This window comes from Salvelinus namaycush, chromosome 23 (assembly GCF_016432855.1).
Source record: "Salvelinus namaycush isolate Seneca chromosome 23, SaNama_1.0, whole genome shotgun sequence".
NCBI lineage: Eukaryota > Metazoa > Chordata > Actinopteri > Salmoniformes > Salmonidae > Salvelinus > Salvelinus namaycush.
In genome coordinates this window covers 14,193,580-14,211,970 of record NC_052329.1, presented here as the reverse complement: position 1 = coordinate 14,211,970, position 18,391 = coordinate 14,193,580, and the positions used below count along the sequence as shown (strand labels likewise).

Genomic DNA, 18,391 nt, shown 5'->3' with positions numbered 1-18,391 from the left:
ACACACACACACACACACACACACACACACACACACACACACACACACACACACACACACACACACACACACCACCTCTCATCTCAGCCTGTCAGACATCTCAGACCACAGCAGAGGTTTGGAATCAGAGGACAGCTTGAACTCTTCATCACAAAATAAATGTAGGCACTGTTTTCTTTTTTTAAGGGATGGCACCAGCACCCCATAGAGGACACACACACCATCATAAATACTGAAGCAGCCCTTTCTCTGTACTGTGTGTCATTGTTAAATAATTGATCCTCTATTATTCTATGGTCACAATGACCATTGCTGTTTCTAAATACAGTTTCCTCTCCAGGAGGGGAATGCTGTATGTACGTTCTCTCAGAGATGGTGGTGGAGGAAAATGTCACATTTAGTCAGCTTGTCATAATAAGCTCCACAAGGCTTGAACTGATTGGTTCACTCTACTGTGTATTAGCTTTGGACAACAAAAACATTCTCAACAGGAAACATTTCATCTGACAGTGTTGTGTGTGTTTTCCAGGTACGAGATCAAGTTTGACAAGGAGGACTACCTGCTGAGAGTGAAGAAGGCGTCGGCCAGTGACGAGGGCACCTTCACATGCCTGGCAGAGAACCGCGTGGGCAAGGTGGAGGCCTCTGCCAGCCTCACCGTCAGAGGTGAGTGAGGGCTGCCCACTGGCGCTCACCTCTTTCTGTCTTTTACAGTAGAACCCTGAGCAAGTAGAACCCTCAATAAGTTATTGATTAGTAGTAGTATTACTAGTAGTATGGTTGATCTACTGTGGAACAGCAGTGTTTCCACAAAGAGTCTTTCCTTCAAATAGTGCTGACTGCCACAGCCAAGAAAGACATTGTTGTCTATGAATCCATTTAATTATTTACTCACACTTCAAACGGAGAACACACACACACCTTCCCATGGTGGTCTGCTATCCATGTTATCCCCCCAGTCACTGAAGCCATTCCACAGTTAACTGGTCTACACCGCAGCACTGCACTGTAGGTGGGCAAGGTTAATACACATTTTTCATCATAATCACCCCCCCCCCCTCTCTCTGTCTCTCTCTGTGTGTCTCTCTCTCTCTCTCTGTCTCTCTGTCTTTCTCTTTCTCTCTCTCTCTCTCTCTCTCTCTGTCTCTCTGTCTTTCTCTTTCTCTCTCTCTCTCTCTTTCTCTCTCTCTCTCTCTCTCTCTCTCTCTCTCTCTCTCTGTCTCTCTCTGTCTCTCTCTCTCTGTCTCTGTCTCTCTCTGTCTCTCTCTCTGTCTCTCTCTCTATGTCTCTCTCTCACTCTCTCTCTCTCTCTCTCTCTCTCTCTCTCTCTCTCTCTCTGTGTCTCTCTCTGTCTCTTTGTCTCTCTGTCTCAATGTTTATTCTTTTTTTACTAGTGGATGTATATAAACCCTGATCTCTGAGCCCTGCTCAGTGGGCTGAGTGTAGAATACATGATGTACAGGTAGAGACAGACAGACAGACAGACAGACAGACAGACAGACAGACAGACAGACAGACAGACAGACAGACAGACAGACAGACAGACAGACAGACAGAGAGACAGAGAGAGAGACAGAGAGAGAGACAGAGAGAGAGACAGAGAGAGAGACAGAGAGAGAGACAGAGAGAGAGACAGAGAGAGAGACAGAGAGAGAGACAGAGAGAGAGACAGACAGACAGACAGACAGACAGACAGACAGACAGACAGACAGACAGACAGACAGACAGACAGACAGACAGAGACTCCACTAGCTCTTCTATTCTTAATGTCAATATGGTCCTCGGTTTCAACAGCTGTAGCCCTGAATTTAATATGAAGACTGCATCTTGGTTTATCTCTTTCTAGTCTCTAGTTGTCTCTCTCTCTCTCGCTCTTGCTCAATGATTAACACACACACTGCCTTGCTGTTCCAAACACACAACACCCTTTGAGCTGTAGAATTCATTATTGCAGACAGAGGAGATCCAATAACAAGAAGACTTCAGAGCCCCCATGTTGTCCTGCTCTTGTCTGAGTAAGACTGTGTTGATGTTAACAGAGCCTGGCCTCCCAGAAATACTATTCATCTATTCAATGATCCATTCCATCACAAGGCGGTGCCTTATTCAGATTGGGCATCCCTAACAGTTCCACGGAGAGGCTCTTTTACACAGTACACAGTGTGCAGTAAATTACAATGGATTGGAAAATCCCTTTCTATAGCATCTGTCATGCTTACCCTGTGCTGGAACTGTGTACCCCACACGACATGTCATTCATTCAACTTTTTGATTTCTGTTTTCTTATTTCTCATCATTATTTTTCTCCTCCCCTCTGTTTGTATGTTTGTGTTTGTCTTTTGACTTCCTTATTTGTTTTTCCACCTCTCCATTGTTGTGTGTCCAGCTCGCCCTGTAGGTAAGTACCATCCTAATGATCCCAGTCCATCCTGCATGTTCTCTCCATACACACACCTGCACCTCACTGCCTTGCGGAGTGTAACCGACCCTCAACCTACTGTATTAACTAACACGGAGGTTGTATCACCACGTAACACACCTTTACCGTCAAACCCTGTATGTTTATCTCAAATAGTTACAAAGGGGACTATTTAGTACTGTCATCAGCTTTAGCCTCACTTACTAACCTGGTAATGAACTAATCCCTAGCTCTCTAGAGTACCTAGGTTATGTATCTGCACTGTAGAGTGTCTGTCTAAGCCATAGCTGTCTCTAGTTTCCCCTAGTTGTCCCCCCAGGACCCAGTGCACCCGGGGCTTTTACCATCCACGTCTTGAGGCCATCTGCAAGACTTGGCCCTGGCACACCGACATGGGAGCTACTTGTCTTGGATAGAGTTGCTTCCTCTAGTCTGGCAAATAAAGTAGGGCATCTCAGTAGTTGTTGCTGTTCTATTTCCTTACACGTGGATCTGGAGGTGACATGGAGTCAGGGCAATTTGAAACTCTTGGAAGTGTTATGTCTTCCAGTACAGTAGATGGTTTTGGTGATAAGTGTCAGTTTGAGCTGTTTGGGTTCTGACATCTGGGAAGAGATAATGGAGAGAGAGAGACAATTGTGTGTAGGGGAGAAAGGGGAGAGATGTGTGTAGCTGTAGTTGCCTCTGAGAGAGGAGAGGTTAGGAAGAGGGGAGCAGGGGTGTGTGTCAGAGCTAGCTTGACTGGCAGAAGGAACCCTGACGTTGAGGAGCGGCAGGACCTTCGTTGCCAAAACAGCAGCGGTCGTCCCCAGATTGCCACAAACTGTCAAGTTGCAGGAACATTTCAGAAATTAAACATTCAGCCTACCCGTAAGAACAAGACAGTAATTGCTTTTGACTTATGAATAAAATATGATTGAATGTGGGATTTAAAGAAGTGAGAAAACAATGCTTGTGTGTCTGTGGGCCTGTCCATTTGTTCATGGCTGTCTCATTTTACTATGAATCCCCTCCAACCCTGGGTAGATGTGTCTTGTCATGAATTAAATATGGGGGTTTGATCATGCGTCTCCCTTGGAGGGGACAGGAAGGAGGCACTAGTCTTTTGGGTCCCTGCATCAAACAGTGTGTTAGACAGCTCCACACACACTGCTGGGTTGTCTCCTCTGTCCCTCACTGGCTAGGGTTCTGCAGACTTTAAATATGCATTACTTGATGGCCCCCAATCCAACCCAACCTCATCACGTCATATCTGACCTGCTATCAAAGCTTGAATTCATGCTCCTTACCAAACACAACAAGGCTATATTGCTCTATGTGTGTGTGGGTGCTGCATGTTTGAGAGATTGAGGGGGATTGAGATGAGAGACAAAGAGAGATAGAGAGGAGAGACAAAGAGAGAGTGATAAAGGAAGAGACGGATAGAGAGGAGAGACAAGGAGAGAGTGATAAAGGAAGATATAGATGGAGAGACAAGGAGAGAGTGATAAAGGAAGATACAGATAGAGAGGAGAGACAAGGAGAGAGTGATAAAGGAAGAGACGGATAGAGAGGAGAGACAAGGAGAGAGTGATAAAGGAATATATAGATAGAGAGGAGAGACAAGGTGTGAGGGCAGCAATAGAGAACAGCTTGTAAGTCGTCAAACACTTTGAGTGAGTGCTCTGCTCTAATGCACTGCTCGTTGGATTGGCCAGCCAGAGAGAGAAAGAGATGGAGGGAGACAAAGGGAGAGAGAGAGACTGTGATTTAGGTGCTCTGTATCAGAACCAACGTTGTGAAATGCAGCAAGCTATCTAAACTGAGGAGAGACAAACAGGAAGGCTGTAAATCTATAGCCGTCTGTAGCATTCCTAGCTCTGTGTATCTTTGACAAATACACTTTCCCAAAAAAGGGATTACATTGAGAAATGAGCCAAACGGAATGAGATTTGCCTTGACTGGAACCAGCTGGGTTGTCAGTGGAAAGACTTACACAGGAATCAGAATAAAAGCCTGTCAGTGTATGTTTTATAGCAACAAGTCCAGTGTTTTCATATAATGATGTCATATGAAGCTGCGTTATATCTTGTTGAAAGCATTTTGATCAAGCATTTTAAGAAGTCTCTCTTTCATCTGTTGGCTGTTCCCTCTGCTTGTTCGCCATACCAAATATTAACAAAGTTACAGATGCCACTACTGCTTTCAAAACTCTCACATAACAGTAGAAAACCTATTTGTAAGTCACCTGCAACAACAGCGTGGTGTAGACTGTCAGAGATGTAGTCTGTGGTTGGTACTTAGCTATTACCTCTATTCTCTTTCATTTCGTTTGAACATGATCAAAAGTGACTAAGTGCTGAAGGACTTTATCCTCAGCTGAAGAAAAGTGAGAAAACGATTGACTGAAAAAAGGGATGCCATGTCTGGGTTTTACTTGACTGAAGTTTGGGATCGGTGTCTATAATTGGTTGATTTGAATTTCCTCTGCGGGATGCCTTTCCTCTCTGCGTCTCTGAGTCTCTGCGTCTCTGCGTCTCTGAGTCTCTGAGACTCTGACTATGAGGAATTTTTTAGGAGTGTAAGACCTAACATCTCACCACCATCACAGGCCAACCTAGTGTGGGGCCGAGAGACCTGTTAACACTGATAATTCCAACCAGGAGAGGTCAACAGCCCACATTAGATAAGACTCATGGTCAGCCATTACACTTTTGTCATTAAATGAGAATGTTTTGTCATGAAATCAAATCTCTTATACGAAGGCATCTTGAAGTGTGAAAATTATCTTGATTGTAAGATCAACAGTAAAAGTGTTTTACTTTAGATAATGAGGAAGTAATGCCTCATTGAGAGCAGAAGACAGAGAAAAAAGATGGCCCTGTATACAGCATGTCAGTGTGTTTCCTGGAAAACAATGAATCACTCCTCTGGTGGTTTATTTGTGTAGGAGAGCGTGGACGTGTCTCGGGGATTTGCCAAGTGTGCTAAAGTTTGACAACGACACATTTGTTTATGTTGCATTACAACACATTCAGATGGGCCGGGAAACAGCGAGAGTGGAATGAGACATCCCACATGTAATATATCTCTGCTGGATCCTTGAGTGTGTCTGCTCGGTCTGCCCTCACTGACGCACTCCTTAATGGGCTTGTGGAGGGTCCAGTTGAGTAATAAAGGTACTTTTCCTGGGTTGGTGAAAGGGAGTGTAATGCTTGGCTGTTGGGTGAGAGAGGGGTTAAGAGGGGGTAAGGCCTGTGTCCTCCCCCTGAGGGACACATGAAACAGAGACAGTTAGCTGTTAGCTGTTAGCTGTGTTCTGTTCATTTATTTCATTCTATCCTCACAAGGTTTTCTCTGTGTCTTTCTCTGTATTAAGCTTAGCTACATTATGTCTACCTAACTCTCCTGATGCCATTGTGACTGAGACAGTGCTGCTGTTTGTGAACACTGACGACTGTCATTCATTCAGCTCCAGCCTAGATGAATGGCCTTAAGTGGTTACTGTGGCGTTATCGTGACAGTCCTTGGTGTGTGTCTTCCAATCAGAAATAATGGAAGGAACACGCTGCATGGAAGCTCTATACACTGTGCTGTCTATAACCTAAAAGGGATCTTTGGCTGTCCCCGTAGGAGAACCCTTTGAAGAACCTTGTTTGGTTCCAGGTAGAAAACCTTCAGTTCCAGGTAGAATAATTTTGGGTTCCTTGTAGATCCCTTTCCACATAGGGTTCTACAGGGAACACAAAATATTTCTACCTGAAATGGTTCTCCCATTTGAACAGCCGAAGAACCCCTTTGGAACCCTGTTTTCTAATAGTGTAGGACATGCCCATTTTGATTTGTCCTTGTGGTGCCTGACTGTTCTTTTGCTTGAACACCCCACACCCCCTTGATCGTGCCCCATGCTTCAACTCTGTCTAACTCTGAGTTCTAACCCTGGTGTTTCTGCCCTTTGACCCCAGCTGCACCTCAGTTTGTCATCAGGCCGCGGGACCAGATCGTGGCCCAGGGTCGCACCGCCACCTTCCCCTGTGAGACCAAGGGCAACCCGCAGCCTGCAGTCTTCTGGCAGAAGGAGGGAAGCCAGGTAAGAAGAGCACGTAAACACCTCTCAATGACCCATAGCAGGGCCAGGAGCTTTTCCTGAACACCCGACCTGACCAGGAAAAACTACTGGTCTGTAAAACATCTTGGTCCAGTCTTCATCTACTGGTCCTGTAGTGTAAAGAACTGTAAAACATCTTGGTCCAGTCTTCATCTACTGGTCCTGTACTGTAAAGAACTGTAAAACATCTTGGTCCAGTCTTCACCTACTGGTCCTGTAGTGTAAAGAACTGTAAAACATCTTGGTCCAGTCTTCATCTACTGGTCCTGTACTGTAAATAACTGTAAAACATCTTGGTCCAGTCTTTATCTACTGGTCCTGTAGTGTAAAGAACTGTAAAACATCTTGGTCCAGTCTTTATCTACTGGTCCTGTACTGTAAAGAACTGTAAAACATCTTGGTCCAGTCTTCATCTACTGGTCCTGTAGTGTAAAGAATTGTAAAACATCTTGGTCCAGTCTTCATACCTCTGTATTTACAAGAATATTCAGTGTTTTGTCATCCAGTGTGTGTCCACCATGCACTATTTATGACTAGCAGTTATTACTGTGTTACTGTACTGTCTAGTGTTATCAGCACACACACCACTTAGAATGGATAGTAACCATGCCGTTGGCATTGTGGGGAGGACTCTGCTGTGTCTATGATGTCAGTCTGTGTGACGCTCAGCACCCAGGTTCTACACACACACGCGCGTGCGCACGCTCGCTCAAACACGCGCACACACACATACGCACGCGCTATCTCCCATCAGTTTCTCTGGCACACACACAACACACCAGATACACGTTTGTGTGGCCAGCGAGGAGGTAATCAGTTCCCATGACACCGTGCTGATAACAGAGATCCTACCCTCACACAGAGCAGATAGCCCTTCACATAGCTGGAGGTCCTCACAGTCCACACAACAACAACAGCAGTAATTAGGAGCCTGCCAGGACCTGTAGATGAACCAGGGATATGATGCAGCTCTGGCTGGGAGTCACACACACACGCACACACGCACACACACACACACACACACACACACACACACACACACACACACACACACACACACACACACACACACACACACACACACACACACACTGAGCCTGAGGCCAGACAATTACAGCAAAGTGCCACTCAGAGATTGGAAAGGGGTGGAATACACATTTGCATGCAACACACTCACACCGATACCGAACACACAGGCACACTTGCTGAAACCTATTCTCAGCCCATTCTCACATCCAAGTAAGTGATGAATCCTATCTGACTCACTGCAACAGGGCATACGAGCATGTACATACAAAGATCAACATTCATTTACACCAGTATCCTCTCAGTAAATAGACTCCCATGTACTGGCACTGTGCCCCAGGTCTTTTACATTGATTTCACAATAGCCGAGTCACACCACTATGTTCCCTCTCTCTGTCTCTTGGTTTATTGATGCTTCATACATTTTCTATCCCCATCGCCCTCTCTAACTCTCTCTGTCTCTGTCTCTCTCTCTCTCTCTGTCTCTGTCTCTCTGTCTATCTATCTCTCTCTCTGTCTCTCGCTCTCTCTCTGTCTCTCTGTCTCTCTCTCTGTCTTTTTGTCTCTCTATCTGTCTCTTTATCTCTCTCTCTGTCTCTCTGTCTCTCACTCTGTCTCTCTCTCTGTCTCTCTGTCTCTATCTCTGTCTCTCTCTCTCTCTCAATTCAATTCAATTCAATTCAATTGACTTTATTGACATGGCAAGTTCGTTATTACTTACATTGTCAAAGTATACATATCGAAAAATAAAAATCAAATATATATGTATATATATACAAAATATATATATATTTATATATAAATAAATGGTGGGACCAACAGCAATAATAACAGTAGTAGTGGACATGGGATCACCATTAACAACAACTACAACAACAATATTAATCAGAACAACAATACATTAAATCAATGGTAGTAGACCAGTCTCAACATGACTGAGAAGACACATGACCTGGTATGAAAGACAAAACAAAACTAAGCTAAATGGGAAATATTATCAACATTACTTTGCATTTTTCACTGGCTGTCCCTCAGGTTGTGGCAGGAGGACACATATTTGGCTGCCAAAACTGCACATTTTGGCTTTTCACCCAATAAATATTTGATTTTTTCTTCATCTTTTATAGTTTCAAATTCTTTGTATTGAGTTATAATTTTGGGAAAGAAATATGCTCTTAGGTCTGTCTCTGTCTCTGTCTCTGTCTGTCTCTGTCTGTCTCTGTCTGTCTGTCTCTGTCTGTCTGTCTCTGTCTGTCTCTGTCTGTCTCTGTCTCTGTCTCTGTCTGTCTCTGTCTGTCTGTCTCTGTCTCTGTCTCTGTCTGTCTGTCTGTCTGTCTGTCTGTCTGTCTGTCTGTCTGTCTGTCTGTCTGTCTGTCTGTCTGTCTGTCTGTCTGTCTCTCTCTCTCTCTCGCTTTCTCTTGCTCTCTGTCTCCGTCTCTCTCGCTCTCGCTCTCTCTCATCCCACTTTAAATAAGATGTGAGGGTATTTATTAAAATACAAATTAAAACAGTAAGTCATTAAGGAGAGTGACTGAGGGGGAACAGGGAGAGACTATGTGTAAACATAGCAGCTCCAGACCAATTATGAGGAGCAAAGCAGAATTCTTTTTATTTCACCTTTTTTTTAACCAGGTAGGCCAGTTGAGAACAAGTTCTCAGTTACAACTGCGATCTGGCCAAGAATAAAGCAAAGCAGTTTGACACATACAACAACACAGAGTTACACATGGAATAAACAAACATACAGTCAATAATACAGTAGAAAGAAATCTATATACAGTATTTGCAAATGAGGTAAGATAAGGGAGGTAAAGGCAATAAATAGGCCATGGTGGCGAAGTAATTACAATATACCAATTAAACACCGGAGTGATTGATGTGCAGAATATGAATGTGCAAGTAGAGATACTGGGGTGCAAAGGAGTAAGATAAATAAGAAATACAGTATGGGGATGAGGTAGTTGGATGGGCTATATTACAGATGGGCTATGTACAGGTGCAGTGATCTGTGAGCTGCTCTGACAGCTGGTGCTTAAAGCTAGTGAGGGAGAATTCAGTGATTTTTGCAATTCGTTCCAATCATTGGCTGCAGAGAACTGGAAGGAAAGGCGGCCAAACGAGGAATTGGCTTAGGGGATGACTAGTGAGATATACCTGCTGGAGCGCGTGATATGGGTGGGTGCTTCTATGGTGACCAGTGAGCTGAGATAAGGCGAGGCTTTACCTAGCAGAGACTTGTAGATGACCTGGAGCCAGTGGGTTTGGCGACGAGTATGAAGCGAGGGCCAGCCACGAGAGCATACAGGTCGCAATGGTGGGTAGTATATGGGGCTTTGGTGACAAAACGGATGGCACTGTGATAGACTGCATCCAGTTTGCTGAGTAGAGTGTTGGAAGCTATTTTGTAAATGACATCTCCAAAGTCGAGGATTGGTAGGATGGTCAGTTTTACGAGGGTATGTTTGGCAACATGAGTGAAGGATGCTTTGTTGTGAAATAGGAAGCCGATTCTAGATTTTATTTTGGATTGGAGATGCTTATTGTGAGTCTGGAAGGAGAGTTTACAGTCTAACCAGACACCTAGGTATTTGTAGTTATCCACATATTCTAAGTCAGAACCGTCCAGAGTAGTGATGCTGGATGGGCGGGCAAGTGCGGTTAGCGATCGGTTGAAGAGCATGCATTAGTTTTACTTGCATTGAAGAGCAGTTGGAGGCAATGGAAGGAGAGTTGTATGGCATTGAAGCTCCTCTGGAAGTTAGTTAACACAGTGTCCAAAGAAGTATACAGCCAGAAGTGTACAGAATGGTGTCGTCTGCGTAGAGGTGAATCAGAGAATCAGCAGCAGCAAGAGCGACATCATTGATGTCTAAAGAGAAGCGAGTCGGCCCGAGAATTGAACCCTGTGGCACATAGAGACTGCCAGAGGTCCAGACAACAGAATGTTACAAGCTATCAAAGCAGAATGAAGCAAGGTATCAAAGCAGAATGAAGCAAGGTATCAAAGCAGAATGAAACAAGCTATCAAAGCCTTGACCAGGAGTAGACAGAGAAACTCAGACCGTGTTCCCTCCCAGCTCTCAGAACGTGTTCCCTCCCAGCTCTCAGACCGTGTTCCCTCCCAGCTCTTAGACCGTGTTCCCTCCCAGCTCTCAGACCGTGTTCCCTCCCAGCTCTCAGACCGTGTTCCCTCCCAGGTCTCAGACCGCATTCCCTCCCAGCTTTCAGACTGTGTTCCCTCCCAGCTCTCAGACCGCGTTCCCTCCCAGCTCTCAGACCGCGTTCCCTCCCAGCTCTCAGGCCGTGTTCCCTCCCAGCTCTCAGACCGTGTTCCCTCCCAGCTCTCAGACCGTGTCCCCTCCCAGCTCTCAGGCCGTGTTCCCTCCCAGCTCTCAGACCGTGTCCCCTCCCAGCTCTCAGACCGCGTTCCCTCCCAGCTCTCAGACCGCGTTCCCTCCCAGCTCTCAGACCGCGTTCCCTCCCAGCTCTCAGGCCGCGTTCCCTCCCAGCTCTCAGACCGTGTTCCCTCCCAGCTCTTAGACCGTGTTCCCTCCCAGCTCTCAGACCGTGTTCCCTCCCAGCTCTCAGACCGCGTTCCCTCCCAGCTCTCAGACCGTGTTCCCTCCCAGCTCTCAGACCGCGTTCCCTCCCAGGTCTCAGACCGCGTTCCCTCCCAGCTTTCAGACTGTGTTCCCTCCCAGCTCTCAGACCGCGTTCCCTCCCAGCTCTCAGACCGCGTTCCCTCCCAGCTCTTAGACCGTGTTCCCTCCCAGCTCTCAGACCGTGTTCCCTCCCAGCTCTCAGACCGTGTTCCCTCCCAGCTCTCAGACCGCGTTCCCTCCCAGGTCTCAGACCGCGTTCCCTCCCAGGTCTCAGACCGCGTTCCCTCCCAGCTCTCAGACCGTGTTCCCTCCCAGCTCTCAGGCCGTGTTCCCTCCCAGCTCTCAGGCCGTGTTCCCTCCCAGCTCTCAGGCCGTGTTCCCTCCCAGCTCTCAGGCCGTGTTCCCTCCCAGCTCTCAGACCGTGTTCCCTCCCAGCTCTCAGACCGTGTCCCCTCCCAGCTCTCAGGCCGTGTTCCCTCCCAGCTCTCAGACCGTGTTCCCTCCCAGCTCTCAGACCGTGTTCCCTCCCAGCTCTCAGACCGCGTTCCCTCCCAGCTCTCAGACCGCGTTCCCTCCCAGCTCTCAGACCGTGTCCCCTCCCAGCTCTCAGACCGTGTCCCCTCCCAGCTCTCAGACCGTGTCCCCTCCCAGCTCTCAGACCGTGTCCCCTCCCAGCTCTCAGACCGTGTCCCCTCCCAGCTCTCAGGCCGTGTTCCCTCCCAGCTCTCAGACTGTGTTCCCTCCCAGCTCTCAGACTGTGTTCCCTCCCAGCTCTCAGACCGTGTTCCCTCCCAGCTCTCAGACCGCGTTCCCTCCCAGCTCTCAGACCGTGTCCCCTCCCAGCTCTCAGACCGTGTTCCCTCCCAGCTCTCAGACCGTGTTCCCTCCCAGCTCTCAGACCGCGTTCCCTCCCAGCTCTCAGACCGCGTTCCCTCCCAGCTCTCAGGCCGCGTTCCCTCCCAGCTCTCAGGCCGCGTTCCCTCCCAGCTCTCAGACCGCGTTCCCTCCCAGCTCTCAGAACGCGTTCCCTCCCAGCTCTCAGAACGCGTTCCCTCCCAGCTCTCAGACCGCGTTCCCTCCCAGCTCTCAGGCCGTGTTCTCTCCCGTGTTCCCTCCCAGCTCTCAGACCGCGTTCCCTCCCAGCTCTCAGACCGTGTTCTCTCCCGTGTTCCCTCCCAGCTCTCAGACCGTGTTCCCTCCCAGCTCTCAGACCGTGTCCCCTCCCAGCTCTCAGGCCGTGTTCCCTCCCAGCTCTCAGACCGTGTTCCCTCCCAGCTCTCAGACCGTGTTCCCTCCCAGCTCTCAGGCCGTGTTCCCTCCCAGCTCTCAGGCCGTGTTCCCTCCCAGCTCTCAGACCGTGTTCCCTCCCAGCTCTCAGACCGTGTTCCCTCCCAGCTCTCAGACCGTGTTCCTTCCCAGCTCTCAGACCGTGTTCCCTCCCAGCTCTCTGGAGCCTCTGGCATGGCTGACTTGGGGAATACATGCCGGCTATTATGTGTAACCATGCCATCAGATGTGACAGTTGTTTGTAATTCATTAACCTGGTGATGGATGGAATGGATATTTTAACTGTGTGTGTATGTGTGTGTGTGTGTGTGTGTGTGTGTGTGTGTGTGTGTGTGTGTGTGTGTGTGTGTGTGTGTGTGTGTGTGTGTGTGTGTGTGTGTGTGTGTGTGTGTGTGTGTGTGTGTGTGTGTGTGTGTCCAGATCAGAGTGATGAAGCTATGTGAGTGTTTGTCAGTTGGATGTGTTCCTGGCTGTAATGGGTCCATGTCCCTCTACTAATTGGCCTGCTTCCTCTCTTCCTGCAGAACCTACTGTTTCCCAACCAGCCCCAGCAGCCCAACAGTCGCTTCTCTGTGTCCTCCAGTGGAGACCTGACCATCTCGGCCGTGCAGCGGGCAGACGCAGGCTACTACATCTGCCAGGCCCTGACCGTGGCTGGCAGCATCCTCGCCAAGGCCCAACTGGAGGTCACAGATGGTGAGGCCTGCCGCATACCCACCCCCATGCCAAAACTCAACAACACCACCCATTAATGCAGTATGCATACACACTCTGCTATGCTATCAGCACACGCAGACATCAATGCAGACACACACATACCTGTGCAGACACATAATTAACACAGACGCACACAGCCAGACGCACACAGCCAGACACACACAGCCTTCCCTGTACTCCAACTAGATAATACACACGCATGTATTAACAGTGAGGAAAGAGTCTTTCATTTGGAGTGAATTAACAGAGTGAATTAACAGAGCACATGCCTTTCCCGGTTGACTCTCTAATGTGTATTTTGCCCTTGAGCGTCCCCATCCCCAAAAGTACTGTGGGAAATGTAGCGTAAAAGAAACCTCATTTTACCATGTACAGGAATTTTGTCGGAGAAATATCTACAAATTATACTTGCCCATGACCTTGCTTTTGCAATATTTCATTTTTGTAATATATATATTTGTATTTTTACGACAGAATTGAATGAAAAACTTGTTCAAGTTTAGCTGGAGAGGGAGGAGAGCATTGCCCTTGAGTCTCAGTATAATGATCAGCAGCATCTGACTGAGGGAGGCAGTGAGTCAAGGACTGAGTGATTGATTGAGTGAGTGACAGCAGTTAGTCTCCAGGATGACTTATGAGAGCCTGCTCAGTCCCACTGCCTCTAATCTGTTCTGCTGTGGAGATGGGAAGATAGATAGATGGCAGTTCAGACGCCTTGTGAAGGATCAGCCTGGAGAAAGAAGAAAAGCATGTCAGACACCATTTTGTAAGAGAAGGGGATTTTGAATTGTTGTGATCTCACTCCATGTTTCTTAGTATGCTTTTCTATGTCCCTAAAATTGGTTTTAGAGGTCATAACCTTAAGACACATTACTCGTCTCATGTTCTAGTGTTGAAATCAAATGTTATTTGTCACATACTGTACACATGTTTAGTAGATGTATTGGTACCCCCTGCATATCGCCTCGCTATTGCTACTGCTGCTCTTTAATTATTTGTTACTTTTATTTTTCTTGAAACTGCACTGTTGGTTAAGGGCTTGTAATTAAGCATTTCACTGTAAGAAGGTGTTGTATTCAGCGCATGTGACAAATAACATTTGATTTTATTTGATTGTGGGTGTAGCGAAATGCTCGTGTTTCTAGCTCCAACAGTGCAGTAATATCTAACTAGATTTACTGTGTATGTACTGTCTGTTGGAACACACACACATCCTGTATTCTAAGGGTGTGTGTTACTGTAATAGTAGTGAACGTGTCTGTCTATCTACGCCTCTGTGTAGGTATAGGGAGGTAAGGGAGTGTATGGCTGGACTGTGTAAGAGGAGGAACGTGTGAGGGAGTTGGGTGTTAGGCAGAGCTGGGGGAGGACAGGAGGAGTGGAGAAGGAAGGCTAGCTGGCTGTCTAGGGCGAGGTCATGGTCACTCCTGCTGCTGGGAGCAGGTGATTCAGTGTCCTGGGAGGCCAGCAGAGTAGCTGGGTTCAAGGAGATCGGTAATGAGAAATTCCTGATGCAAACAGTCAAGGCCACCCCCCCCCCCCTTCCTCTCCTGCTCTCCTCCCCAGCCTCCATCACTTCATCACGCCACCCATCCACCATCCTCATCATCCCCTCCTTGCTGGACCAGAATAGCCAAACTCACCCAGGGTTTTATCATACTTTCCATCATAATATCTTAACATGTAATGCTGTGGAGTCATTACTCAAAGCAGACGGAATCATTAAGACACATAACAGAACCCTTCCAGGTGTGTTTCAGTGTCTAAGAATTGGAACACATATGGCTCCATCTGAGCCAATATTGGCCATTAGAATCATGCCAAGTGATAACAGTGACAAGCAGATAACTCCCTCAGTGAGGTAATGGGGAAAGTAGACCTGACAGTGAGGCCTTATATGTACAGATAGGCCTGTTTTTAATGCTCTCTGGGTGCGGGTTAGACTCATGGTAATCCTGGTTGATGTATTTAACCACCAGCTTTTCGGATAAAAGCATTCCAGCGTGGTGGAAGAGGTTGGAATATTATCACTGAAATATAAATACATTATGAATTCAGCAGGGCCCATATGGTGTAGATTCACATTCTCTCCATTTTTCTCTCAGCTAAAGATAATCATGCCATGGTTCTCTCAGCTGAAGATAATCATGCCATGGTTCTCTCAGCTAAAGATAATCGTGCCATGGTTCTCTCAGCTGAAGATAATCGTGCCATGGTTCTCTCAGCTAAAGATAATCGTGCCATGGTTCTCTCAGCTGAAGATAATCATGCCATGGTTCTCTCAGCTAAAGATAATCGTGCCATGGTTCTCTCAGCTGAAGATAATCATGCCATGGTTCTCTCAGCTAAAGATAATCATGCCATGGTTCTCTCAGCTGAAGATAATCGTGCCATGGTCCTCTCAGCTGAAGATAATCGTGCCATGGTTCTCTCAGCTAAAGATAATCGTGCCATGGTTCTCTCAGCTGAAGATAATCATGCCATGGTTCTCTCAGCTAAAGATAATCATGCCATGGTTCTCTCAGCTAAAGATAATCATGCCATGGTTCTCTCAGCTGAAGATAATCATGCCATGGTTCTCAGCTGAAGATAATCATGCCATGGTTCTCTCAGCTGAAGATAATCATGCCATGGTTCTCTCAGCTGAAGATAATCATGCCATGGTTCTCTCAGCTGAAGATAATCATGCCATGGTTCTCTCAGCTGAAGATAATCATGCCATGGTTCTCTCAGCTGAAGATAATCGTGCCATGGTTCTCTCAGCTAAAGATAATCGTGCCATGGTTCTCTCAGCTGAAGATAATCATGCCATGGTTCTCTCAGCTAAAGATAATCATGCCATGGTTCTCTCAGCTAAAGATAATCGTGCCATGGTTCTCTCAGCTGAAGATAATCGTGCCATGGTCCTCTCAGCTGAAGATAATCGTGCCATGGTTCTCTCAGCTGAAGATAATCGTGCCATGGTTCTCTCAGCTGAAGATAATCGTGCCATGGTTCTCTCAGCTGAAGACAATTGTGCCATGGTTCTCTCAGCTGAAGATAATTGTGCCATGGTTCTCTCAGCTAAAGATAATCGTGCCATGGTTCTCTCAGCTAAAGATAATCGTGCCATGGTTCTCTCAGCTAAAGATAATCGTGCCATGGTTCTGCCATACCAAGGCAAGTATGTTTCTTCCGTCCCTCCTTCTGACTTCCCTGCAGGAGAGAAAGTGAAAGAAGGAGATAGTAAAGAGAAAGAGGAAGAGAGAGAGAGAGGGTGTGATGTGTTGAAAGGTTAGCGAAGTTGACTGTCTAATTAGCCCCTGTAGGTCTGACATCATTAATCCTACCTGTTAGTTAATGTGTGCTGTGTGATGCCAGGGGACTCAACAGTATTCACCACAGCTGACACAGAAACTGCCAGGGCACGGTAACTGTAACTCACATATACAGCACCTTTGACATGTACACTATTTCACAGTACAACCCACAGACATTCTCCCACACATTACAAAAGCATATGTTCATCCAAACAGCATTGAACATTAGCATTGATATAAACAAAACAAAACAAATGATTTTATTTTCTTCACAGTGGTTTTGTTACTTTATTGCAATTCTGACTGATTTGGATAATTTCCGTGGGGTGCTACTCTCTGGGGAGTGAAATGTTTGTTTCAGTTCTGGGTGCCAGTGGGGGCCTCTGATAGTGTGCCCCACTGAACATGATGGAGTATTTATCTGAACCACCCTGAGTCAACAGGCAGTGCCTTTGCCACTGTACGCCACCACAGACTCCTGGGTGAGGTGTAAATGTAAGGCTATTCAGCCTGTAACTGAAAAATCAGTTCCAGCTCCCAGCCACATCAATAGACAGTCTGGAAAACAATACTCAGCAATTCTTTCTCCGCTTCCTGGAAGCATAGTCAGGGCGTCGTCATTGTCCTGTGGTGGAATTACAAGACCTGCTGAGAAAATAGGACAGCTTTATGATACCGTTACCACATCCTTTCACTTTATCATAAATCCATTCAAAAGCTTACAGATGTAGGATCTTAAATTGATCCCCCTGTTGCAGGATCATTTTCCTGTGCAGGAAATGTTTTACTTGTAGTGTATTTGAGTTTCAAACATACTTCAGAAGTTTGTTATTTCCACTTTGAAATGTCAGATTTTTATGAAAAACGCTTACAAAAATGTTATAATCCACATAATAATTCACATTATCTGCTGCTGCAGAATTGTTTTCCTGCTGTATCAAACGGGCTCTCTGTCTCTCTAACTCTCTGTCTCTCACCTTATCCCAGTGCTGACAGACAGGCCGCCGCCCATAATCCGTCAGGGTCCGTCCAATCAGACGCTGCGAGTGGACAGCGTGGCCCTGCTAAAGTGTCAGGCGTCAGGAGACCCCATCCCCTCCATCAGCTGGCTGAAGGACGGGGTCAGTCTGCTGGGGAAGGATCCCCGCATGTCCCTGCAGGAGCTGGGCAGCCTCCAGATGAGGAGCCTCAGGGTGAGAACCACTGGAGCCACAGCCTGGTCCACTCATAAAGAGAATCAAATCAAATCAAATAGAATTTTATTGGTCACACACATGGTTAGCAGATGTTAAAGCGAGTAGCGAAATGCTTGTGCTTCTAGTTCCGACAGTGCTAGAACTACACACACACTAGTAATGGGGTTCATATGATGAGGGCTGTAAATATACTGCGTACTATTGTGTAAATCCTTGTCTGCAGCCTTCGTTCTCTACCTCCCTGTTTCCATCCATTCCCCTTAATGGATCTCTGTCTGGGACTCTGTCTCCTCTCTCTCCCCTCTGGGTGTGTCACATGCTTAGGCATGCATGAGCGTGATGTGAGGAATCATATTGCTTTAAAGAGATTAATGGGCAGTATTGATTTTAATAAATTGTTTGATACTATCACTTAGTGACACGGCGGCTCTTACAAGACTCTGCTGTAGAGGGCTGGACAGGTTCCAGCTGCAGGGGTGAACAGTTAAACAACACACATACACACACACACACAAACGTACAACATTTAGGGTAGATTGAATTAAAAGTCCTCACATCCTCCTTTCCCCACTCCGAGGCCTCTGTGGAATATCCATTAAGCTTGACAAAGTTGCCGACCACTGACATTTTATTTAATAAATGGAGGGAAGGCGCAGAGACAAAAACCAACAAACAACTAACATTCTAGAGAGAGCGGGATGGAGAGACAAGCCAGCTGTCATCGGTCCAGGGGGCTTCAGTGGCCCACCCTAAATGAA

The 18,391-nt window shown here is 46.8% G+C and overlaps 1 protein-coding gene across 2 annotated transcripts in view; it reads left to right on the top strand.

The window, feature by feature from the left end:
• robo2 (roundabout, axon guidance receptor, homolog 2 (Drosophila)) overlaps positions 1-18,391 on the top strand; it is a 134,647-nt gene that overhangs the window by 16,644 nt on the left and 99,612 nt on the right. The window contains exons 4-8 of one of the 2 annotated variants that reach the window (XM_038961080.1): positions 530-666; positions 2,387-2,398; positions 6,364-6,488; positions 12,946-13,117; positions 17,425-17,630. In XM_038961080.1, the coding sequence (XP_038817008.1) occupies positions 530-666; positions 2,387-2,398; positions 6,364-6,488; positions 12,946-13,117; positions 17,425-17,630 (652 nt within the window). Of the gene's footprint in view, positions 1-529; positions 667-2,386; positions 2,399-5,464; positions 5,578-6,363; positions 6,489-12,945; positions 13,118-17,424; positions 17,631-18,391 lie in introns of those variants that run through there. The other variant, XM_038961081.1, reaches the window with a different exon arrangement.